This window comes from Tinamus guttatus, unplaced genomic scaffold, assembly GCF_059628265.1.
Source record: "Tinamus guttatus ecotype Peru unplaced genomic scaffold, ASM5962826v1 Tinamus_guttatus_pri_ptg000060l, whole genome shotgun sequence".
Lineage (NCBI taxonomy): Eukaryota > Metazoa > Chordata > Aves > Tinamiformes > Tinamidae > Tinamus > Tinamus guttatus.
In genome coordinates, this window is record NW_028288594.1 from 7941034 (window position 1) to 7965437 (window position 24404).

General features: G+C 46.8%; 1 protein-coding gene across 1 annotated transcript; it reads left to right on the top strand.

Moving 5' to 3' along the window:
* Positions 1-7018: 7018 nt before the first annotated feature.
* Positions 7019-23262, top strand: MRAS (muscle RAS oncogene homolog). The gene is made up of 5 exons (XM_088519542.1): positions 7019-7229; positions 15979-16132; positions 19117-19216; positions 20486-20565; positions 23132-23262. The coding sequence occupies exons 1-5, from the start codon at positions 7037-7039 to the stop codon at positions 23229-23231; spliced, it is 627 nt and encodes a 208-aa protein (XP_088375668.1). The 5' UTR covers positions 7019-7036; the 3' UTR covers positions 23232-23262.
* Positions 23263-24404: the final 1142 nt, after the last annotated feature.

Below are 24404 nucleotides of genomic sequence, written 5' to 3' on the forward strand. Positions count from 1 at the left end.
CCGGCCTGGAAGGGAGCACGAGGAGGGCAGCAGGGCACGGAGCCGGGGAGCCGTGAGGGGTATCGGGGAGAGGGGTCTGGGAGAGGTGCTGGGGTCAGCCTGGATACCTATGGAAGGGAATGCTGCTCGTGGTGTAGTCACCGTGTACTGTCCCTGTTGGCAAGGCTCTACTGGAACTCTACGCTTGGATGTCGCAGACGAGCCGGGGAACTGTGTGGTCCTCTGTACTTGGCAAGTGTGTATTTCATGACCTGCAGGCAGACAGGAGGACTGCCCTCAACTCAGGAGTTTAGTAAAATTGGCAGAGTGCTGAATACACCTTTTTCTTTTGCCTATGGCCTAAGAGTGTTGCCAAAAAAATCTGTGATGCTCTGTACCTTGCGGGTGATTCATGGGAGCATTAGGGCCCTTAGATGTGTTTTTCCATAACATGGGCAGCAGTAGTGTTTTTGCGTAGAAAGTACGTATCTTTGAATGAAGGTTTGGAAACTCGCAGTGGAGTAAAGGTTTTGGAAGTAGTCTTGAGACTTCCCCCTCCTACTCACTTGGTGTTTCCTCTTCCTTTGCCCCCAGACAACTCAGACAGCAGCATCGTGAGATTTCACAGGCTGAGGAGGGCTGCAGCCACTCGGGCTATGGCTTTGGAAACCTGGCTAAGCAGCATGACGGGTTAGAAAGACTACTGAGGGCAGTGGGGTTGGAGTCTCTTTACTGGCGTGTCAGCAAGCTGTGATGTGTAGGAGGGAAGCTGCCCATTTCCAGGGATTGTGCGAGCAGGAAGGGCAGTTTGGGAGCTGCAATACACTTCCTCCATGGTGGGCTTGTGCTTGTGGTGTTATCTCTAGCTGGGCAGGGCAGGAGTACATCTTGGCTATCTGATTTCTTGCTACAATATGTTTAGGTCAGCTTCATGGTTTCCATGATAACATAGGAGAGGCATTCCTGGCCTCACTCATCAAGAATTTTCAAGAGTAATGCGGGAATCTGTCATCTCCCGATGGCTCCCGAGAGCTTTGGAAATAAATGAGTAAGGAAAGGGATATTGTATTTAACTACACCAGAAGTGATGGAAGTAAATGTAGCTGAGCCATCCACTATTTCCATCTCTAGTCTGATATGTGGGGATGCTCTTATTTCTTTACAGAAGAATTGGTATAAGCTCAAGTGGACAAGCCTGTATTAAAATTGTACATGTTTATTCAAGGTTTGTTAGATGAAGGATTGGCTTCTGTGGAGCTTTCTGTTAGCTTCCAAGTTGTGTATCTGGATCCTCCTACAAAGCTGCGAGCAGCAGCGCTGCAATTCAGCAGATGATGCAAACCCCACTTAAACATTTTAAAAAATACCTGGCTTCTACATCTGACTGTCGGCTTGCCAGAATGACAGGAATTTTCTTACATATTTTGAAAAGGGCACTAAATCACTGAGAGAAACACTCTGAGGATTAATGGAGCTGTTGTGGGAGCTAGAGGAGGGCTTAAGGGAGGGAAGTAGAGTTCATTTCAGATGACATTTGTCAAAATGATTGATGGGTCCAGTGCTGTATTTACATATAGATCAGAACACTGACAAGCACATGCTTAAAAGTAAATATAAATGAACCTTGGAGCCCAGTTGGGCCAAGGGAAAGCTGCTGCCATTCATTACAGCTCGGTGCTACAAGGAGGGCTCAGCATTACTGCCCAAGAATTCATTTGGGAGGGAGTGGGGGGTGGGGGACAACTGCCTGCCACCCAAGTAATTTTCAGTGACATGGTGTGTGTGTGTGTGGTTTTTTTTTTTTTTTTTTCTTCTTTTTTGTTCAGGCTATAATTTTATGTTTCCTGAAATAACTACCACGCATTCATCAGGCAGCTACTGCCTTTAGCTGCCTTTTGTGTGAATCTCAAGTGCTTCATTACTCCCCCGGTGAGTTTTCTTTCTCTTACAGTAAATCTGAGCAGCATCTGTGTGGTGGGGAGGGAGGTGATGTGATCTTGGGTTGAAAAGAGATCTGGCTGGCCCCAGAAGGCAGTGGGGAGTCCAGGGAGTGCTGCCCTTGGGGTCTAGCATCTTTTTGTCCTGGAGGAGAAGTCAAAAGGCACCACTTCCAAAACCCACAGTTACATTCCCCGAACTCTAAATTTGTCCAGTTGCAGTTCTTTATTCCTGAGTTGAGGGTTTTATTTTTAAACAGCAGTCAGTTTATGGCTTTTTTTTTTCTCTCTCTCTAATAATGTTCTGATAGTGCTTTGATCACTGCTCCAAGAGGAAATGCCTGTAATTTCCTGTACAAGTCCTGCCAGGTGCTGGGCCTCATCAGATCTCCTGGAAGCTGATAGGAGTTTTGAGCCCTCTCACCTGGCAGGGCTTTTCATATTAGAAAATCTCAAAGTTAAAATTTCACTTGGATTCTGAACAGTTTAATGCCTGAAGTACAGATAGTGTCAGAGGCTGGTTTCCTTCATGACTGATCTCTTCCATACTAACTTCCCACTAAGGACTTCCAAAGCAGTCCACCTTTTGCTCTGTGCATCCTTTTTGAGGCACCGGCTGGGCAGGAAATTCAGCAGACTGGAGGAAACCTGGCTGAGAGTTAATGGTCTCTATTTAATAATAATAATTGGTGGTGGTTGTTCATACACCTGCAGGTTCCCAAAGGTTTGGGAGACAGTAGTGCCAACCTGAGGAAGTAATTCCTGAAGTTTGTTCAGCTCCGAGCAGCGTGACTTTTGGGAGGCAGCTGCCTCCAGAAGGACATGCCCCATGTTTCCGGGGCTCTCGTGGCCTCTGGTCCAAGGGATTGGCCGTGACCCACACAGGCTGAACTATTCTGGTACCTAGCTAGCTGCTCTGGGTGTGTCGTGGTGGTTGTAGGGCTCCAGCCAGCAGCCTACAACAGGAACAGGGAGGGAAGTGTTCAGATCTTGCGGAGTTTCAGCCCTGGAGGTGTTTTGTGGAGCTGCTAATGCTCGCAAAGCAGCAGGCCAAAAGGGTGTAAGCAAGTGAGCTGTGGCTTGGGGACGAGTTATTAATTGCAACTGTAGGAGTAGTTGGCAGAAACTTGGTGGCTCATGCAGTCTTTCTGAGCCCCAGGTCAAGTTGGTGTGTTCAGGTACACAGTGCTCTGGCAGAGCTTATGTGAAGGGTTATCCATGGATCAAAGCAAGCCAAATTTCCTTGGCCATAGGCTTGTCGAATTGGTCAACATATATAAAATACGGCTAAGTAAGATGAATCTCCGTGTGTTCTTATGAGGGGTTGCAGTCTTACCGAAGTTACCAGTTTTGGAGAGGTGGAGCAGGGGAGGAGGGAGCTGGTCGCTCCCACACAGACCCTGCTGTAGCTTTTTCAAGGTTTCATAACAGAAATGAGCAATTTGTCTCATGTTGCCATGGAGACACTAAATCGTTGTCATACTGGGCTTCTTGGTGAAAGAGCCACTGTCTTTAATTGCACTAACCTCCCCTGCGAGTCAAAGGCTTGAACCTGCACCCATTTACTTGTTGCAACAATTTTCACTCAAGAGCTCTGCCATCCTGAGAACAGGACTAGACCCATCTATGTGAGCACTAGTGTTTCTGAATTAGGTTTTATTGTGGTACATGGCCACACATCTGCTCAGATGACCAGAAATTGCAGTGATTTACACAAGTAGAGATCTGACCCGCTTGTTTTCAGGGTGATGGGAGGATCAGGTATCCGTGCTGTGGTCACCACAGGGGCTTGGTGGTCCGATCTCACAGACTTGCTGAATTTCTGAATATCTTCATCCTCAGTATTTTTATATTCCTTGGGCTGCTCTAGGGGGTTAGCTCAGCTCTTCCATTCTAGCTCTACTTGCGGACAGATAAATGATGTTTTATACAATTCATTCTGCTTCCCAGTTTAGTAAGGGGCCCTTCCTGCAGAGGAGCACTCAACCTCAATGACACCTTTGGGTCAGCATTCCTGTTTTTCTTTGCCATCTATCCCAGAAGTACCATGTTTCTGACTGGCTCAGTGTCTCAGGCTTGTGGAGTCAAGACAGGGATTTGCCGGCATGTGTAAAGGAGGCTGTATAAATCAGCCTACTTCCCATGACTTAGAGAGCCCTGGCAACATGCATCAGCCCAGGGAATGGGCTGTTCTTTTGGCTCCTTCAAAATAAACAACTATATAAATTGTAAGATGATTATCATCAGAGCTCATTAGCTTAATACCACATGCTGCTTTGTATTCAGACAATAGATTTTAAAAAGGTCTGAGCTTCACTTTTCGCAATCAGCTTTACAGCAAACACACTTTCCCACACAGGTCCTCGCTTTCCCTTTCTGAGGACTGTGTCAGTGCTCTTGCCAAGAAAAGCATCAACATCGGCCCGAGTCTTGTGCACTTGCCCATAGCGACATGCCCAGCCAATGTAAAGCCCTGTGCACCTCTGGGAGCATTTAATGCTTTTCAGTAGATTTCATGCTGTTTTAAGGTTGGGTTTATTGACTAGTGTGGGTTATAATCTCATCAAAGCACAAGCTGTCAACTTGCTTTGATTATTTGTGTTCCCTACCTGCTTGCTACCCCTAAATTCAGTTCTGGCTGCTTCTCCACAAGCTGTGTAATTCTTGAATTTGGTAACTTAGACATACGGCTTAACCAAACTTCTTCAGGTACCTAGAACCAAATGCCCTGGCTCTGGCCATTTGCTTGTCAGGCAAAGTCACAGTAAGTCCAATGGGCTAAATATTAGGGTAGTACATTGAGAAATCTGTAATGTAAGATAAGCTTGAGGTATCTTCGGAGTGAGTTAAAGGACTTGGCTGAATGTCTGTGAAAATGTCACACTTGTCTACTGAGCAGTAGCTTGTGGTTTTGTGACGAGGTCAAAAATTGCACACAAACTGGGAATGTTGTTTCACATCTGTGGCCTTTCCCCTACCATATGAGCACAATTGCTCTTTCACAGGGCCTGTGCAGAGACAGGCTGAGTGAGGACTCCCAGGCACTCTGCAGGGTAAATAAATAAGGGGTGAAATCTTGGCCACGGGCAAAGCAAAAAGGGATATTTTCAATTGCCATTGCTTGCCATGGAAATGCTGTTCTCAACGATTTCTTCAAAGATAGTTTAGAAAAAAGGTGACTTGATGACATGTCTTGCTTTGAAAATTTTGACTTGTTCCAACTTGGACAAGAGACTTTGCGGTTCTCAATAGGTTCAGCAGTCTCACCTGTGTGATAACCTTCTCTCTCGCTCTTCCAGGGCTTTCTGTTTACAGGAAAAACAGAGTTCTTTGAGTTCAGGGAGAAATGTCCAGTAAATGATCATAATTAGAGGTCAAGGCATTCAGCCTGTGCAACATCTGGATTATGCATTCTGCAAGTTATTCCTGTATTTGCAAAAGTCCCTCAGGCACAAGCTGCAACTTGTTATCATACATAAAATGGTACTAGGGAGCAAGGAGGAGAGGAGATTCCCTCATTTATTTATTTATATTTTTTTCTGGTTTTGGCATCATTTTCCTCTTTTGCAATCAAACAATTAGGGGAGGTTATGCACCTTTTAAAAAACGGGTCACTGTGGCTTTTGTGCCTTTTTGGAAAGGAAGAGTTAAATGTTTTCTTTGTGCAGTAGCAAAATGAAGCCATTTCTGGGAAAGTGGTTTTGCTCTACTATAGGCTTAAATGAAATTGGCTTAGCCAGTGGCAGGCACACATCAGTCCTGCCGCCTTGGCTCCTGGGCCAGCCTGCCCCATCTCACATGGGCTTTTTTTGATGACCTTGGAGGCTGAAAAAGTTGTCTTTAATGAAGAAAAATGCCTGCAGTTAGCAGGAAAACCCTGGCTGTTCATGTCCTGAGACATCCTCCCTCCTGGGAGCACCCAGAGCAGAGCAGCCCAGTGCTTGCTGCCACCATCCGTTTTATCCCCAGCGACACTTTGCCAGGCCAAGCAAAGAGTGGCCACCAGCAAATCCCGAGTGGCTCGTGGCAGCCACTGGTGGCCAGGCTGCTGCTTGCAGGAGTATCGTCCCGCACTGCAAGGTTTGCCTGAAGAAAGGAGATGGAAAGACAGCGAGAACTGTTAGTGACTGCTGCATGGGCCCGCTCGGCCTGCGGAGCCTCTTCCGCTTTCCCAGCGCGGGGCCGTGGTCGCTGCACGCGGCCGAGCGCCTCGATGCACCCCGGGCAACTTTCTTCTTTTGTTAAAGAATTGGTTCCTCCGCGGCTCGCCCCGGAGAGCAGGGAATCTGTGACCGTGCTGCAGGGGAAGCTGGGCTCCTGACTCGCCCGGCTGTGTCACAGCCACAAAAACCAGCCTTCCTGCCAGCGTAGCGTAGAAAAAATATATTTAAGAAAAATAAAGGCAAAATAAAAAACACCTGTAGTTCTTGGCCTGCTGCCAGCCCTGTGTGCTTCTTGGTTTTGTTTCTCAAACTTAAAAATGAGAAAGAAGAAAGAAGCTAAGTGCATTTTTGTCTGTCAGCAGAGCCTGGGCTGGACCCTTAGCTCCAGCTTCCATTTATCATAGCCCGTTCTGCATGCAAACCTGGCACCCAGCAGCCCGGCCCCAGAGTGTAACGCTCTATTTAGTGTGTGCTGTGCTAAGCAGTGAGGAATAGCTTGCTTCCAGCTTCTCAATGGGTTTCGGGCACGGGCAACTGGAAATTATTTGCAGCTTGACAGCTGCATTGACCCAGGGTGATTTCTGGCATGGCCGTGTGGGCTCAGTCCCTGTAGGAGAGGTATTAAGATGCTAAAACTTCCACACACACATTTGGCAGCAATTAGTAATCCCTGTAGATGGGGACAGGCGTAAACAAGCCACAACAGCGAGGCCATCTGCACTTCTTAGAAGTAATCCATCTGGGTGATGGTAGGGGTGGTTGGGAGTGTAGATGCTGCCCGTCTTGCCCAAGAGGGCTGTGAGTGTCAGAGTGCAGAGCAGAGAGGCCAAACGCCGGTGCGCTGCTTTGGTGTGCTCTCTTCATTCCCACTCCTGGGTCCCGGGGGAAAAGACTGTTTTGTGCCACTTGCCGATGAACTGAGACGCTTTCTTTCTCCAGCAGGTGTGACGTCCCAGGATGGCTACAAGTGCCGTTCCCAGCGAGAACCTCCCCACCTACAAGCTAGTGGTGGTCGGAGATGGCGGTGTGGGGAAGAGCGCTCTCACCATTCAGTTTTTTCAGAAGATTTTTGTGCCAGATTATGACCCGACTATTGAAGATTCCTACCTGAAACACACCGAAATAGATGGGCAATGGGCAATTCTTGATGGTGAGCAAGTCCCTCTCCTTCCCTCCTAACTGCATGCAGGAACAGATAGGCCTGAGGGCCTCCTACAGCACGTTGTGCCCCTGTGGGCCTTCTGGTCCATGGTGGGCTCTGGGGAATTTTAGTGCAGATGGTCCCATGAACTTCTGGGGTTGAGTTGTAGATTGTCTCCAGTTTCTGTGTGTGATGGTTCCAGTTCTGCACAGTGTTGCTTCTTGTGGGAGTCATCCAGTGTGGTGTTTAGTTTGTGATGGGTTGTCAGTCCTTGGAATAATGGAGAGGTGCCTCTTTCAGCCTTCTACAGGTAACAAAAAGGGTTGGGTAGTGCTATGCAGGCTGTGTGCTGCTCTGGCCACCTCAAACAATTCACCTGCAGAACCTTCAGGGAGGCTGCCCTATGCTAAAACAGCAGTAGGAGGAAAAATATAATATTTATTTAAACCTGCATTTGCTCCTGGGCTCAGTTCACTGCACTAGTCTGATGAAAACCAATCTGTTCTTGTTAGAAACAGTTTCTGATCTGCTGTTTGTGTGAGGACTTGATGTAGTAAGTTAAACCTCGCAAGGAAACAACCACCCCACAGCTTTTCAAACAGAGACGTGCAGACTAGGTCCATGCACCAGCATTTGGGGGAGGTATCTGCTATAGTGAGGTGGCTGCTGCTAACGGTGCTTTATTGTTTTTCCACTTATCCCCTGGGAAATAAGGGCAAATAGATAACTGAATGGGGGTTATAACCAGAAAGAACATTTAATCAAAGATCTTAGCCACTGATAGTGAAGAATTGTAACACCTCTTACCGCCAACATTCAAATATATATCTATTATTCGATTATGCAGGTGGGGGTAAAACGCTATATTCCTTAAAACTGCAACTTACTAGTTTGTGCTGCAAGAACCAGCGTGACCAGAGCGGATATAACATTAGCAGCTGCTGTTGGTGTTGGTCAAAAGCGTGTATTTGGAAGAAAAAGCCCTGCATCTTTAACTGAATATTTGGAATTCTTGTTTATTCAAGGGGGTGGGGAAGTGACCTGAGGTGGGAGTGGAGAAAGAGGCTTTCTTCCAAGGAGCAGAAATTTAACTGTTTGTTTTGATGAAAAAGCCTTTCTTTTGCTCAGATGGGTTTTACCCGCTCTGCTGAGGCTGAATTGAATTCAGCTGTGGCCATGAATGGCACGTTGGGAATCTCTCCGAACTTCAGAGTGCCTCTGCCCACAGATGTCTTGCAGCCATAGAAGCAGAACTGCAGTTTCTGCTGCTCTTTCCTCCAGCCTGGGTTTTTGAACAATCGCAGTTCGGTCGTTAGGTCAAGGGAAGAGAATGTTTTTGTTTGGGACAGCATGTGATCTTTGACCATCTGCCCCGTAGAAGCAGGGCGTAAAGACTGACGATCACATGTGTCTCGTGCTGCAGTTCTGTCAGGGGTTTTGGATCTCATGGTTTTGGAGTTCATCCTGTTCTCAGAGGTCAGCATATACTCCAGCAGCTGCTCTTGTCATGGCTACACCTGGTTGCATGAGTCATTTATGATATAAAATTAGGGAGACACATGATGGGAAGCATAAAGATGCAGCACAATAAATACTAGACTGTCCAGTTGTCCTTTATTGTCAAATCCTTTACAGACGTGTTTCTTCTAGTGGTTGTTGGGGAGAGGAAAGGGGAATAACAGAAAACTGTTTGCCTCACCCTGCGTGCGCCCAAAATAGGAACTAATTTTGGAAGATGAGATTACAAATTGAAGCCTCAAGGGAGAGGCTTCATAGACTTCTAAGTTTACAGAAAGTAATAATAATAATAATAATAAAAGGCACCAACATCCAATAACTTAATGAAGAAAAATAAAACACAGTTCCCCCTCTTTCAGGCTGTTGGTTGAGCAGCTGTAGCATTTAGTATCTGTAATAGCATCCTAGCATTATGTTGTAAAAAAAAAAAAAAAAAAAAACCCTTTGTGGTAGCCAGCTCACATAGAGCATCTGGCTTCTCTCCATACAGACCTCCACCCATCCTCATTCAAGAGAACTAACTGGCAGCAAGATGAAACATTTGACTTGCATTTTCATCCTTTGCTGAAATCTCTTACCAAAAGCAGATTTAAATGGAATAGATTTTAATTTCAGTTTTTAGACCTTGAAGGCAAACCCAAACTCCTCTGTCATGTGTTTGCTTTCTGGCATGGGAAGGTCTCTGTGTCTTTTCATATTCTTATCAAAAAAGTCTATGATAGTTCCCTGATGCCTCTCAAAATAGTGAGATTTTAATGCTTCATTTGCTCAGGTCCAAAGCTATACAGTGTCCTGAGTGAAAAAAATGCTTCTTTCGTGGTCTAAGACTGTCATTGCAGTGTTCAGAGGACAAGTGTCACTTTACTCGAGGGAGGGATGCTCAGGCAATTTGTGGCCAGCCCTCAGTTTCTATGATGCTGCCTCCCCAGCAAGGCTTTAAGATCAGCCTCCAATTTTCTCTGTGTGTGTTATCGTCCCAGACTTCCTGCTGTTCTTCCTGAAATTAGCATGGTGATGTGCTTGGTTAAATGCAGTAGCACGCAGGCGCTGGATAGATGCATCAGGTCAGAATTAAGTGGGTGCCAGGGTTAATCTGCTTTGATTAGCTGTTGCTCCAGTTGAGTTGCTATCATAAATTTTGCACACTCCTTTCCATGTGCGGGCTAGCTTGGCAATTAGCAGAGAATTTGTTTTTACGTGGCTGCAAAGTGCCAGTCTGAAACTAAGGCATGACGCTGAAATGGAATACAGTCATATGGCAACAACCTCTGAATGGTTCAGAATTCCTTACAGTTCATAAGCCACAGATAAACAGGCGGTGAGGAAGAGGAAGGAAAGAGACTATGAAAGGGTCGCTAACACGTCTTGGGCTTTTTGATGATTTGAGCTCGACCTGGTGAGGCTGAGCTTATACCTCGCTGTGCTCTTGGCGCTGATCACTCAGCTGTAAGAGGAGCTGTGCCATTTGATCCCGGTCTGGGTCTAACTGTAAAATTTCCAGCAAAGTCTGAAGGGCAGAATTCTGCTGGGAGAAGTAAGCAATTGTGCCTATGGATTGGATGGAAGGGGGCTGTGATCTCCGCTTTCAGTCCCTTCAGTATGAGTTAGATGCAACATCTCCTCTTTCTCATCCATAAATTGTAGTCCTGATGCTAACAGTTTAAAATTAAAGGAGTAAAAATGGGCAGTTCTCTGAAAACCAGCTCAGGTTGATCTGTGTATTTACCTTTCCTCTGTGATCTAGTCACAGAGACTTCTTGCATCATTCTCATTTCTATGACAAGTGCTAATCTTTCCCCTCGTTCCTTATCCTTTCTGTGAAGTCTTTCAGGCACCTCTTTCTGCAGAGGGTTTCTGCTGCTAGTCATCTCAGGACAGACTGTCTTTTTATTTTTCTCTTCATGAAGCTTGGGAACAATTAAACCAGGAGGCCAGAGGAAGATCAAAGGTCACTTCAGCCTTGCAGGCAGATGGTTGGTTTGGCTTGTTTTCTTTTTTTGCTTTGAATTTTGTGTGGCATCATTGAATGAAGTAAAATGCAAATTAACTTTATACTTTTCTTCTCTTGTTTGTGCTTACAGTATTTTCCCTCTCTTAATTATTTGGATTTTGCAACCTTGAAAGAGGATTTTTTTGTTTTGGGTTATAGGGATTTTTTTCCTGCCAGGAAAATTTGGATGTTGCAACATGGAAAACACAAGGCTTTGAATACTTGCCCTTTGTTAGAGGGGGGGGAAAAACTCCTTTAAGAACTCGCATCTTTATTCTGCTTATTGATGTGGAAGTCTCTCTCTTCTGAAGGCCCCTCTTTTTCCTTAAAGAAAGGGCAAGAATTCAAGTACTTGGGCTTTCCATGTTATAAAATCTGTGTATTTAGTTAGGGCGCAGAACAAGGGCTCACAGAAGCCCTAGTGTTTCCCCAGCTCATGTTTTTCCCTGAAGAAGGCTCACGTGCCAAGGGCAATGTGGACGTATCAGTGAAGCAGCCAGCAGTGCCAGAGCGACCACGAGCTTTGCTGCTCTGTGGTTGTGATGTGGGGACCTCCAATTTGCCCTGGGGGTGATTCAGTGTTTGGGAGTACAGACTATAACTAGGAGCCCCATCCAGTCAGCCCTTAAAATACCAATTTCTCAGCTGAAGCACAAGGCTGCCCTCCCACAGAGCTCCTCATCAGGGCACAGGTCCAGGAGGAGGAAGACTGTGGTCACGGCCTTCCTCAGCTTGGAAGTGTTTTTTGCATGAGCTTGTTGGTTCATGCCAAGTTTTCACTTTAACGACCAAGCTGCAGGATAGCTAGGAAGAGAGTTGCATTCCAACCCCACCTTTTGAAGCAGAGCTGCTGTGCAGAGTGAAAAGCAAGATTTTTGACACAGAAAAAGCCAAGAGGAGCTTGGCTTAGTGAGGAAGCAGAAAGTGCATGGAGTCCAGCTCCTCTGTGTGCAAACCCCAGACTCCTATCTGTGTGAGGACACATCCAGTCCCTTAAAAGCTTGCACGTGTGCTTGAACATACAGCCAAAGAGATTTCCCTAGAAAACCTGCATAAATCAAGTTTTGCCCATTATTCTATTTTTTTTTTCTGAGCATGAGATCAGTGTGGGCACGAACAGTTTTTCCCTGGCCCTGACTTTCTGTGGGACACAGCTGTGTTTCTGGGTGCTGAAAGGCAAGGCTCTCTGAGAAGCTTTCATGACTGGTTTCAGTAATGTGCAAGATTCTTAGAAAGCCACTGGCTGCCGATATGGGCAGTTAAGCCCAAAGGCTGAACCATGGAAATAAATGTGTTTAGTCTAGGGTATTTTTCTGGGCATCTTTGGCTCCTCAGATGCACAGGCAGTGGAAACATTCTCTTGAATTGATCTATGTATGTAACTGCCTAGCAGTGTAAAGTTAGGTGTATAGGAGGGATTTTGTCTACATATGAAAAAGAGGAGGAACTGAGCTTCCTCTCTGGCTGAGAGGAACAGCCAGATCTGAACTTCATTAAGTTGGGAAGGTCTGAGCTTGTGTATCCAACCTACTATCTAGAAAAAATACTGCCCTTTTTAGTGAATATGTCTCTGCCCTCATCCTAAGTTGACATGCCTGTGTTTCCTGGATGGACACTCAGTTATAGAGTCAGTAAAAACATTTATATCTGCAAGCACAAAGTGCTTCTGTTCAGTCTGCAGCAATTCCCTGGCTGATGTGCCTTCTTGGAATTGCTTTCTCTAAGCCTGGCTCTTGCCTAATCCATCAGGATTCACAGGAGAAAATGGGGTGTAAAGCTCTAATGGGGCAGCATTCAATTAGTGCAGAGTTCATCACAGCAGCTGTGGTCACATTCACGGAGAAGTGAAGAAGGAAGCTCTCTTGTTGCTCAGCAGCCTCTTACCCATGAAGCCAGAGACCTCAACGCTGGGCCTGGGCAATTACCTTGGCCTAATTGCTGACAGTTTGTTCTCCAACTGATTGCATGATAGCTCTGAAAAGTGATGGTTCCACTGGCTTCTTTGAATGACTGTCGCTGCTTCCAACATCGTCCTTAGCTTCTCTACCCACGCTGTTCACCCAAGCATTTTCTTTCATGTGCTTCCTTACTTCCTCTTTCGTCAAGTTTGTGGGAACTTAACCAAGTTTGCTCTTGGAAGTCCTTTTCTGTGTATTACACAGTCTATGAATTTGATTTCAGTTCTTGGAAGAATGAGGTAGGGGAAACCTGCTGTGCTTTGTTCCAGGCTTATTTCCCCATTGGCTTTTATGTGTTGCCAGTAAGAGGCAACTGCTTATTTAAAGAATATCGCGGAAGAGAGTGCTTGCAATTTTTCTCTCCTCGTGATTTTTCTGTGTCTCCTGGCATACAGTTTGTAGAAGCTGGGCTTTTGAAAGAAGGTGAATCCCGAATCTTCCAACCCCTTTGGAAAGGCAATCAAATGGCCTATCCCTTTCTGCTTGCTTCTTTCCCAGTGCCATATGCAAGAATCTTGTGTAAGCTTTTACGCCACAAGATTGCACTGGAAGTTTAAGTAGAGCTGCTTGCATTTAGCCCTTTTTCAGAGCTGGTGCTTTCTAGGATATGGTTCCATTCAGTGCACAAAGGATTCAGATCACTGTCTCCTCTCGTTGAACTTTTTCACAATTTGAGTAGCACAGAACTGTTAGGATTGTGCTTCTTCAACCTTAGAAGAGCTTGCTTGAAAGCTTGCTGAACTTAAAAGTTGCTTGAAAGTTAAAGCAAGGCCTTTTTTTGGCCAACCACGTGATCCTTAGCTTTGCAGGAACAACCCATCCAATATTAACTTTAACCTTCACTGCTGCCTGTCTTTTTGTTTCCAAAGTGCCATTGCTGAGTGCTGCCCGGGCTTGCTTGCCTTTCTATGAATGCTATAAGTGAATTCCCTTTAAATAGTGGCTGCTGACGCAGCAGCTCTGCCTGTATTTAGCGCAGTGTGGTGGCAAACGTCCAGGCGAAGCAGGAGCACGTTGCTGCGTCGGTCTGATGTCCGCGTGGCCCCAGGACCCGCCTAACTTCAGGCCACAGTGACCAGACCCTGCGGTCGGCCGAGCCTTCCCTCCCAATCTCGTGGAGCTGAGATTGGGTCTGTGGGTGCAATGGAAACGTAAGAACTGGGGACCCTTCACATTCTTCATGAAGAGGCAGACAGATTCCCCCAGCAGTGCAGGAGACACCAGGAGCAGCACCGGAGGTTGTGTGTGTGCGTTGGAGAGGGACAGGAGTGTGAGCTGGGGTCAGCTCGGAGACGTGTCCGGCCCTGGCGTCGCGCTGAGCTGGGCCAAGAGTCAGGTGAGGGCGGCCCAGCATCTCTTGACGTGCTGGGTGAATAGGAAGGATTAATTTCCCCTTCCATCCTAGCCATGGTCTTGGCCTTATCCTGTGCTAGCTCTTCTGCTCAGGGCATAGAAAATTACCAATGCAAGCGATGTGTTTGGTTTGTTTTTCTCCTTTTTTGTTGTTTTTTTTTCCCCTTTTTTCCCTCCTTTTTGTGTATAGTCGAGAGTAGCCTGTACACCCTTGAGCTAAGAGCTCTGTTTCTGAGGTTTAGACATGGAGAGCAGCATAAAAGGCGACAAAATGACAACCATGACTTTCCAGCAGATTCAGCTACTCAACAGGCAAGCCCAAAGCTTGGGGTCTTTGCAGGAGTCTAGAAGCTTCTCTCATTGCAGCGGGTTCTGGAAACAGCCACTCGCAGCAGAACAGCCGTGGGAGACAAAGGTTAAAGGTCTCAAGTCTTCCCGCGTAGCTGCCTCCCCTGTGGGCGCAGTCCTGGCCCGTGGGCTGCGCGTGGGGCTCGCTGCTGTGCGTGGCACATCTGGCACGTCAGCAAGGCCACAGCCGCCTGCGCTGATCCGGCAAGTAGCACCCGCAGGAGAGTGGGCTTTATCCTGGCCTCATCTGGAAACCAAGGCAGCCCAAGGACCTGTCCCTACAGGGAGCATCTGGCTAATTATGGGGACCTGCTCAGACTAGAAAAACCTGCGTGAACCTCTGCTGCTTGGTCAGCAGCACTCGCCTGCCACACGGTCCCTACCCACCACTGCCCTGGGCTTTCCCTGTCACTTGTGGGCAGCGTATGCTACAATGTGGCTGTTACAGCAGAGATGGAAACAGTTTTCCCATCCTTCCCAGCCACGTGGGAAGTGCAAATGTTTCTAGTCTTCCAGAAGATCCTGCGTTTGCATCCATATGCATCCATTTACCTCAGAGCAGCCCATTCCCTTTGAGTTCCTGCCTTGTTTGTATTGGCAGAGCCCAAACTGATAAATCCCGTAGTTGTTTGTACCCGTCTCCTGCCAGCCAAGGTCCTGGAGCTGCACCAAGCTGAGGCCCCAGAGCTGGCACCAGCAATGTGCACCTGTACTCAGGATTTATCCAGAAGGATATTCAGCTTCTGCTGGATGTGCCCATGCTGGAGCTGGTGAGACCCCTGCTAGGCAGAGTAATGGAAAAGCAGTGACTTAGGGTCACATTAGGGAGGAGCTTGATCTACCAGGCAAAAGCAGCGTCTTTTTTTTGCCTAGTCCATCTAGGTTGCTGACCCAAATGGGAGTGTTTAGGGAATCCTCACTGGCTGCCTTGTAACACAACCCTATGTGAAGTTACATGTCTGCTGTATAGGATGACTTAAAGCTTTACCTTCTAACTAGCTTCTGAATAGCAACATACAACTTGGGGCTAAGTATTTAGGACCCCCAGAGTCTACCACCTTGCTCTGAAAGCACAGCATTGTGTGGAAATAATATCCAGGAAAATAACCTGGAGTATGATATGTACGTGCATCTCCCAGCTCTCTGACACAACACAGTTTTTACATGGTCCCTGGCATTTGAACTGGCATTTACTTACTCTTCCAAGACTGTTTTTTTTTTTTTTTTTTCCCATACAGTGATCAGAGAGAGCTGGACAAGACCAAGGGCTACAAGATATTTTGAGCCATAGTTGCTAGAGGAACACTCCATTCCCTAAGCTCAATGATCAGAGTTTGATGCTTGGAAGGAAAGTAAAATCCACATAGTCCTCATCTCCTCTGTCATTTGTTAGCCAAGATACCACAGTGATGTGTGGGGATCTGGGGGCACTTTTCACTTTGTAGTGAGAAATCTATCTAATTTGGTTTCCTCAAATCCTGCCCCCTTCGGTAGAGCCAAGGCCAGTAGGGGTAGGAATGCAATGTAGGATGCAGAGTAGCCACAGCAGTCACAGTTTCTTGTTGTGACCAAGAACTTTGATCTGTTCTAGTTCTGGATACTGCAGGCCAAGAGGAGTTCAGCGCAATGCGGGAGCAGTACATGAGGACAGGAGATGGCTTCCTCATAGTCTACTCTGTCACAGACAAGGCCAGCTTTGAGCATGTGGACCGATTCCACCAGCTGATCCTGAGAGTCAAAGACAGGTAGGTGTCATGGACAGGTTTGGTTCCTCTGCCACCATTCCTCTGCACCTTTGGAGGCAACGTGGTGGGGAGGTTGCATGTCTTGCTCTGCCTTCAGCCTGCTGGCTGTCTTGGGACAAACCCTTGCATGCTCTGTGCCCTCGTTTCCAGGTCTATGTAGGGGGAATAAGAAATACTTTACCTTCTCTGATAAGCACTTTCAATGTGAAGAAGTTCAGTACAGCCTTATTTCAAAGTGAAAATGGTATTGGAAGGGAAAAACTCCAGCCAGAGTGTTGCTAACAGTAGCATGAGAAAAGGCAGATAACAGTCCTTTGAAGGTGACCAGCTTGGCTCTCAGTGAGGAAGAGTGATGCTCTGGTCACCACACAGGCACTTAGGACACTCCAGCAGAGAGTCAGCAAGTATTTATTCAGGCCTGATCTTTTTGTATGTCCTGGCAACACTTTCTGTTTCCCTGGCTTCGGTATATGCCAGACAAACCATAAAAAGCCTTACATGATAGGGGGCTGTCTTCAAGGGGAAAACACCTCATGTCAGTCAAAGGTCAGCAGAGGAGAAATTTTATTTCTCAGTTGGGGATATGGTTCAGTTAACTCATTGAGCTCTTTAGCACCCATTTTCAATGAATTAATACGCTGGAATATTTTGGCGTGATTGGAGACATGTACCTTGCCCCTCCTCTTGTTAACACACTGGAGAAGGTCATGCTGGAAGTTAACTCGTGGTAAGCAAATGCATCCTGGCAGGCTGGAAAGGAAACTCAGGGGCTATCAACCAGATAAGTTCCTTTTCCTGTGCTAGTTCAGGAGATGAATCTTGTCTCCCTGGGTGGAGTGTGAATTAAGCCCTTAGATGTCTGCAGCTTTAAAACACTTATTTTTTTCCATTCATAATGGCTTTTAATTATGGAAGTCATCAAGCGAAGCCACCAGAGGGTTTGGGCCTTGTTGCTGGCTTCCTTTCACAGTTCTGAATAACTTCCCCACAGGAAGGGTGGACGCATATCATGTGAGGGTCACAGCTGACAGCTCTTCCAGTAAAGCATCCACAGCAGAGCCCACAAGGGTGAAGAGCAAAGGAAAACCCGCCCTTTGATTTCATCTAAATGAACAAAAATGTCAGTCACTCGGGCAGCCTCCTCGATAAGGACAGTGCTCCCTTCACTGGCAGCTTTGCTTGGGCCAGGGCTAAATCTGCCTTTGCAAGCTAAGGACAACAAGACCATGTTGCCTGGCTGCGAGCAGATGTTGCTCTCATCTAACTTCATGGAAATACGAAGTGCTCTTCATTGTTTTGTCTCGGACTGGAGCTTTTGCCCCTTGCTGTACCCATAAAAACATAACAGCTAATGTGTGAGAAGCAGGAAGTGAAACAGGCTGGTGAAATGGTTTTTGTTTCCAGCTCGACACAGCCGAGGCGCTTGCCGAGGGCTGTAACACCTCGTCTAAAACCCGAGGTGCCTGGCAGGTCGTAGCAAGGGTAACGTGGTGCCTCGAGAAGCGCTCGCAGACTCGCGCTGGGCTGTGCGCGGGGTGCAGCCCGCGTTTCCAAACCGGCTTGGGCAACCTCGCGTGCAAGCAAGCTGCCCAAAGGCAGTTCTTCCCCTACCAAAGTGTGCAAGGCAAAGAAATCGAGCAATTCAGACAAGCATTTTGCTCCAGAATAATTAGAGTCAAGATGCATCAATGCTCTGGTTTTAAAATTAAATCCAGATGATCAGAACAAATAATGGTAAGGCTCGTTCAAATGCAGAGTGCAAATGCAGGGTATTTCTGCAATACCGAGCACTGGGGCAACATGCCAGAGAGAAGATGGAGCCCCTGTCTGTTTCCATGAAAAATTACACAGAAACGCTCTGAAAATTGGAAGTTACTCCGCAAAGTGTTTTATGTGGACATGAGCATGGTCAGCTGGTCCTTACACCCATGAAATAAGTTCTGTTAAAGCAGAGGACACTGGAATCATTCTAGGGGGATTTAAACATAAATTGCAGTTACTGACAATTATTATGAGAGACCACATCGCTGCCAGCAGTTAGTAAAGGAGATTTGTATCAGCCGAGGGCCTGGCTCACATCTCATCAGAAAAGCCTTCAATATGATGTGCGGTGACTGGTCTCTTTTCAGGCACTGGCTGAAGGCAGTTGCTTGCACGCCTGATAAAGTTGAAGAAATATTGAGCAATATTAGAACTAGATGTTTTTGGCACAAAAAGGCAGCTGGTCATTAGGGTTTTGCTCTGTTGTTAGAAGACAGCAGGTAACAGTGTGTGGGAAATCTGCAAGATGCTGCAGTTCCCTCTGGCCACCTTGCAGCTACCACCACCAGGGCTTCAGTTTGTGCTGGGGGAACAACTGATGGAAATGCTGTCTCTTTCTGTCCCTTCTTGGCATCCCTCCAAAGTGCCACCTCCAAGAGTCTATTTTTAGTTCTCTACTGTGGCAGTAGGGGCCCGATGTGGTTTTTTTACTCTTGCAGAGCTTTTCTAAGGGCCACCTCAAAGAGACTTTCCAAGATACCTTTTATCCTCACAGTGACTAGCAGCTGCTGAGATACTTGGTTAGCAAAAAAACTCAACTCTGTACAGAGTCCAGTTTTCCTGCTCAAAATCTGCTTCTGTGCCTAATTCCAGTTTACAGGTACAGCCTAATTCCGTAGTTTTTCATTCAGCTAGAAGTTGGTTTTTTTTGTACTTTGGAAAAAAAATCTCTAAGAAGCCCCTGAACACTTGCCAAAAAAAAAAAAAAATGTGTGCATGCACACAGGCTGGCAAGGTAAATTTCTCAGGCAGGTGACACATATACCTATACACCTGTAGTTTTAGGGTTGCTGTGTGATTGCTTGATCTTTCTCTATGTTTTTTTATATATATGTGGTATCTCTGAAGCTGGAAATGTTAAATGATGGCAGCATTGGAAAGAGAAACTGCCACTAAGGATTTGTTTTTTCGTAGTCCGCTAATAACGGTTATTGTTTTTCCAGAGAGTCCTTCCCAATGATTTTGGTGGCGAACAAAGTTGACTTAATGCATTTACGAAAAATCACCAGAGAGCAGGGAAGAGAAATGGCAACAAAACATAATGTAAGTTTGTGGGATTGTATAATTGGTTGGTATAAGTCGCGTTTGAAGCATTGGAAATTGAATTTGCTGCTCATTTGGAGCTGAATTGAAGTGTTTCCCTTACGATCGCACATTGCAATTACCATCGCAAATGCTATGAAGCGGGCGCTGCACAATTTCCTTTCGGTGGGACCAGTTCATCAGTGAAACTGGAAGCTGTGCTGCGTGCCAGCCTGGAGCAGGGCTGTGACCATCACGAAGTCACGTGCACCGGTGGCGTGAAGTGCAAGCCCCCAGAACTGGGGGGCAGAAAGGCAGGGGTAGCAGCTAGGCCGTGTGCCCAGCTCTATCCGTGTGAAGTCAATGTGTTAAAGATGAGGAAGCTAACAGGGATGTAAAGGCTATGAAAATATGGCCCTCTGTTAGCTCTCCATTCTGTAGTTGAGCCCAAGACGATGGTCTTGGATCAGTGTAGATGATGTGGTACTTCACTAATCACTGCTAAGCGTCACAACTCCTGGATGCCCTGAGGAAGGCAGCGACTCCAGTAGAAGGAATTTGATGGAAAGGCCAAGGCAAGCAGGCCGGGGATCTCCTGGCAGCTTTCTGCACCTCACTGGCGACCTGCGCCGTGTTTCCAATGGGAGCTCGGCCGCTCGATCACACTTGGCCCTCACCTCCTTGAGGAAGATGATTTTTGCAAGAGCCAGTCCACCTAACCAGCCATGTAACATGTGGTATTCATGCTTAGGCAGGTGCTATGGAAAAGGCCACGCATGAATATATAACTTGGCAGTTTTATAAATCTGCCAGGCACGTTGGGCGAGCACTGTAGAAGGCCCCATCTGGCTTTCAGGCTTTGAAGGAGAAGATCATTTTACACTAAAGGGGAATTGTAGTCATGAAATATGCATGCAGTAGTCCTAATAAAATGTGGCAAGCAAGAATTTTTGGCAAGTGCTAGTCTTGCAGCAACCTTCAGCTATTTTCATGTCTGCAAGCAACCCACGGTGGAAAAGAACATCTGACTGAATGAGATCTATGATCATTCTTCCCCAAACCTGCACCTTTCTCATAGTAGCTGTTTGTTGCTTTTTCCGCATCTTCTGTAAGCACTTGCTGACCTTTCTGAGTGTGAAGCTGTTGATAGTGGTACCAGGACAGCACTTTATATATCTGGGTTCCTGCATCCAATTTCTCCAGCCTTTTGGCTTTTTCATTTTGAGATTAGTTTGATTATAAACATGTGAGCTGTTACTGATACCTTTTGTTATATCTTCTTTCCTTCAGATTCCTTATATAGAAACTAGTGCCAAGGATCCCCCTCTAAATGTTGACAAGGCCTTCCACGATCTCGTTAGAGTGATCAGGTAAGCTGGAAACCCTTTGTTAGTGCCCATGGATGAGCCAGGAGCCCTAGTGCGGAGAGCCAGATGCCAACCTTTGGGGCAGCAGGAGAGAGGTTGCTGGGTCATGGGAGGAGATTTCTGGATTTTATTAAACATTCTGGTTCTGTATCTGCAGACAGATGTTACTGACAGTTACCTTTGCAAGATGCAGTTTGAGAACTGTCTGTGGCCAGGACAAAAATGTATTGGCCAACAAGCAGTAGAAAACCTACTCTAGCAATCCGCGTTGAAAGCTCAGCTCAAGTAATTTGGGTTTTCGTAGTTCTGCAGTCTTGGGATCGTGCATTGCCAGAGGTTAAAAGGACTGGCTATTTTCTAATCTTGTAGGTTATGTTTAACATTTTCTGCCCACTAAATGGAAAAAATGAAGCTGTTGTGCATGATCCAAGGGCTAAGCCGCAGGTTTCCTCCTCGCAGCTTGGCGCTGCCCTGGGCCGCGTTGGCAGCTCGCTCTGCTCCCCGGCGCGGCACATCCCTGCGTCCCCTTCCCTTGCTGCTGCCCCCGCATCTCCCCCATAGCCCCCTTGCCCCTGGGAAGAGCCGTTCTTGTGATGCCGGCTGCTGGCCAGACCTTTATGGCCCTGCAGTTTTGGTGTGTTGGGGGAGGCGCTGCTGGAGGACGTGACTTAAAATCCCGCTGCTCCTCGTCCCTCGCGCAGCCAAAGGGGCTTGCTCAGCCTTCCACCAGAAGACATTTATTGACAGCACTTGTGTACGAGCAATGATCTTAGCACAGCCTCCAGCCGGCCTCCATCGAAAGCAGATGGTACTGCCCACTCTTCCCGCATATCTCAGAAGCAGGGGGCAGAAAATCCACAGAGAACTATGGAGCAGGCTTGGAAGCGGCCCAAGCTATTTCCCAACTGTTCTGTAACTCCATTTTAGTTGGCTAGATGCTGCTTTTTGTGTTACAGCAAGCTATTACCACGAGCTGTTCTGGAGGAGGAGTTTAAAAAAAAAAAAAAAAAAAAAAGCCTTTGCTTTTTCCTTTTTCTACATAATGTCACTGCAGACAGACACAGACTAGAGGTAGCATCTTAATACTATATATTCATTAAGTTTGTGTCTTGAAAAGGCACCCCATAACTTCAGATGCAGTTGATCTATCTTAGTCTCTTTCACAGTTATCACGAAAACTTTTACTAGTGTATGAGACCCTACATGGCATCAAGGACACCAGAGACACCGATAAGAGGTTGGCTGTGGGTGAAGGCAGAGGGCAGCCGCAAAGCAGATTCGCTTGATTTTTGGGTCCCTGCAAACCCTCTGTGTTTAGAGGATACCATCACCCACCCAACAGTGCTTTTTCTTAAAGTGAGCTTCAACCAATGAAATGTAAACTACAGCTCCCTAATAAGTGTGCCCTTTTGGGAGTGTTTACTGTTACAGAGGCTCCTGAGGGCCCGTGTGGGTTTGCAGTGTGAGGGTTCTCATGCAGGGTTGGCAGTGTCTGTGCACTTGGGCGGTTCGCAGTTCCTTTAGTTTCTTGCAAGAGCTCAGACTGTCTGAAAGTACTCCAAAAGGTGGGGGATGTTTGTGCCCACCCAGCGAATCTTTGAGTTTTCTGATCCCTCTTTTACGCTGCACTGGTGTTCGTAAGCACTGTCAGAGTAGAAGTCTTAACACATGCAGGACGTGGTTTTCTGGATCTCAGAAATCATTCTAGGATGCCGTAAGCAGCTTGCTGCTGCTTGGTGGTTATGCAAAATAACTTAAAATATCTTTTTATTTCTGCTTTCTAGTTCTGAGCCTTTAAGATTCATGTTTTCCATGCCTCAAGCCTTCAAACTTGCTGAAAAATAAGTCTTATGAATCAAAGTTAAGCTTTTCGTATTGTTGCAAGAAAACATCAAAGAAAAGCCATAATAATTTGTTTCCTATCTCTGTATTATTCTGATCTGAATAACTTGTTCAAAACAGTTCAGGGCCTGCCATATTTCATTGCAGAAGAGGCTCATTTTCAAATTTTCAAGTTTGTTATTTAGACATTAGCTGAATCCAAGGAAGCTACCTGCATTCGTATGGTTTAACTTGCAATAAAGTCAAAGTCTACTGTCTTGATGAGCATTCAGAGCAGGGTGATAAATGACATCCCAGTGTTTCCCTGCATCCCAGGTGGGTTTAGCAAGTGGCAGGGGACAAAGTGCCCCCTCATCCTGCCATCCATCCCACCTTTAGCCTTAATAGCTGCTTACTCCCTCCCTCCTTCCTTGAGAACAGAGGTGGTTGCCTTGGTAGCTGTGCAGGGTGAGGAAGAGGATGGTGGAGGAAGACTGTATGAAAATACATAGAATAGGGAGATACAAATGTCAACACTTTATATGTATGTATGTTATGTGGAGACATACATATGCTATATATGTCTAGGCATATAAATGTGTATGTATGGTGTATATATACATCAAAGTATGGAGGTGTGTGTTTGTATACATGCATATTTTTGTGTGTATATTGTGGGGGGATCTGCCTCAACTTGGCGAGTGCCTATGTCTCACCTGCTGCTTCTCCTCTCCGTCTCCCACAACAGGCAGCAGATCCCAGAGAAAAGCCAGAAGAAGAAGAAGAAGACCAAGTGGCGCGGGGACAGGGCCACGGGCTCGCACAAGCTGCAGTGCGCGATCTTGTGACGGCGGGCGGCCCGCGGGACCCCGCGCCGCGGCCCGGCCCCACCGGACTGAGCGCCAGGCCCCGGGCTCCGGCAGCGCCGCGGCCCGCGGGCGCCCCCGGCCGGAGCGGGGCCCGGGACCCCAGCGCGGCCCCGGCTCCTTCCCGCGGCCTCCGCCGTGTTTATTTAAGAAAAGAAAAACCAGAAAGCGTTGGTTTTATCTGCAAACGTTTTGCCGTGTGACCCATGTAGAAGCAGCCGTGAATAGCCCCCTGCCTGGTGCCCTCGTGCGTGGATGTGTGGGGGAAGGGAAAGGCCTTTGCTTTCCCTTTTTCTGTTATTTTTCCTTTTTCCTTTCCCTCTCCCTGCCCCTCTTTCGTTGTTTGCTCAGCGAGCACCGGGCTGGGGAGAAGCACGGCCGGGCTTGGATTTTTTTGCACTGAACTCTCTCCCGCGCGGCAGTGCCAAAACACGACTTCATGCGAAGCGCCTGGGTCTGAAGGCAGCAAATGAGTCCCAGCTGCGGCGGCGCCCCAGACGTTGTGTCAGCCTCGAGGCGGCCAGCGCGGCGGCAGCACCAGCCCCGCGCTCCTTTTGTCCTGTTTCCCCTTTGTCGAGAGGTTTTGTTTCTGTTTTGTAATTTGGGGCATGTCGAAGTGGAGGCGTTTTTGCTAACCTGGAAGTATTTAAATTAAAAAAATTGACAAATGGAAGGGTGCCTTGTCTTTGAGCAGCGGGGAGAGGAGGATAGAGGATGGAAAAGCTGCGCTGAATTTGTTATCTGGGTGTTGGATTTCTCCTGCATAAGTGTATATAAAGTGGGACGATCTAAATCCTCCTTTATTATTTCCTTAACCTCCCCAGAGCGGCTTTGCCAGGGTCGATGAATTGTTTTGCTTTTCCCAGGCTCATCCCACTTAGAGAAGAGAGAGAAGAAAAAAAAAAAAAAAGGAAACTGTTTCTGGGCTTTGGCTCAACATTTCTTCATTTCTTCTTCCCTTGCAACCCCCCAAAGTTGGTGACTTAAAGAGGTGTTTTGAAAATGCCTTGTGGGATGTGTTTCTTCAGGAGCTTCATATATCTAAAATGTTTCACTGCAAACTGTGGTGTCTAAGTATCTTGATGCCTCATGAAAAAGCAAGGAAAAGAAAAAAAAACACTGCAGTATAATTTAGGCTGCCATCTGTAACACCAG

Bases quoted from the DNA above. Each gene is read 5' to 3' on its own strand.
- MRAS (XM_088519542.1), top strand. From the start codon at position 7,037: ATGGCTACAAGTGCCGTTCCCAGCGAGAACCTCCCCACCTACAAGCTA. The intron at 7,230-15,978 runs GTGAGCAAGTCC...GATCTGTTCTAG, and splicing joins GCAATGGGCAATTCTTGATG to TTCTGGATACTGCAGGCCAA. The intron at 16,133-19,116 runs GTAGGTGTCATG...TTGTTTTTCCAG, and splicing joins ATCCTGAGAGTCAAAGACAG to AGAGTCCTTCCCAATGATTT.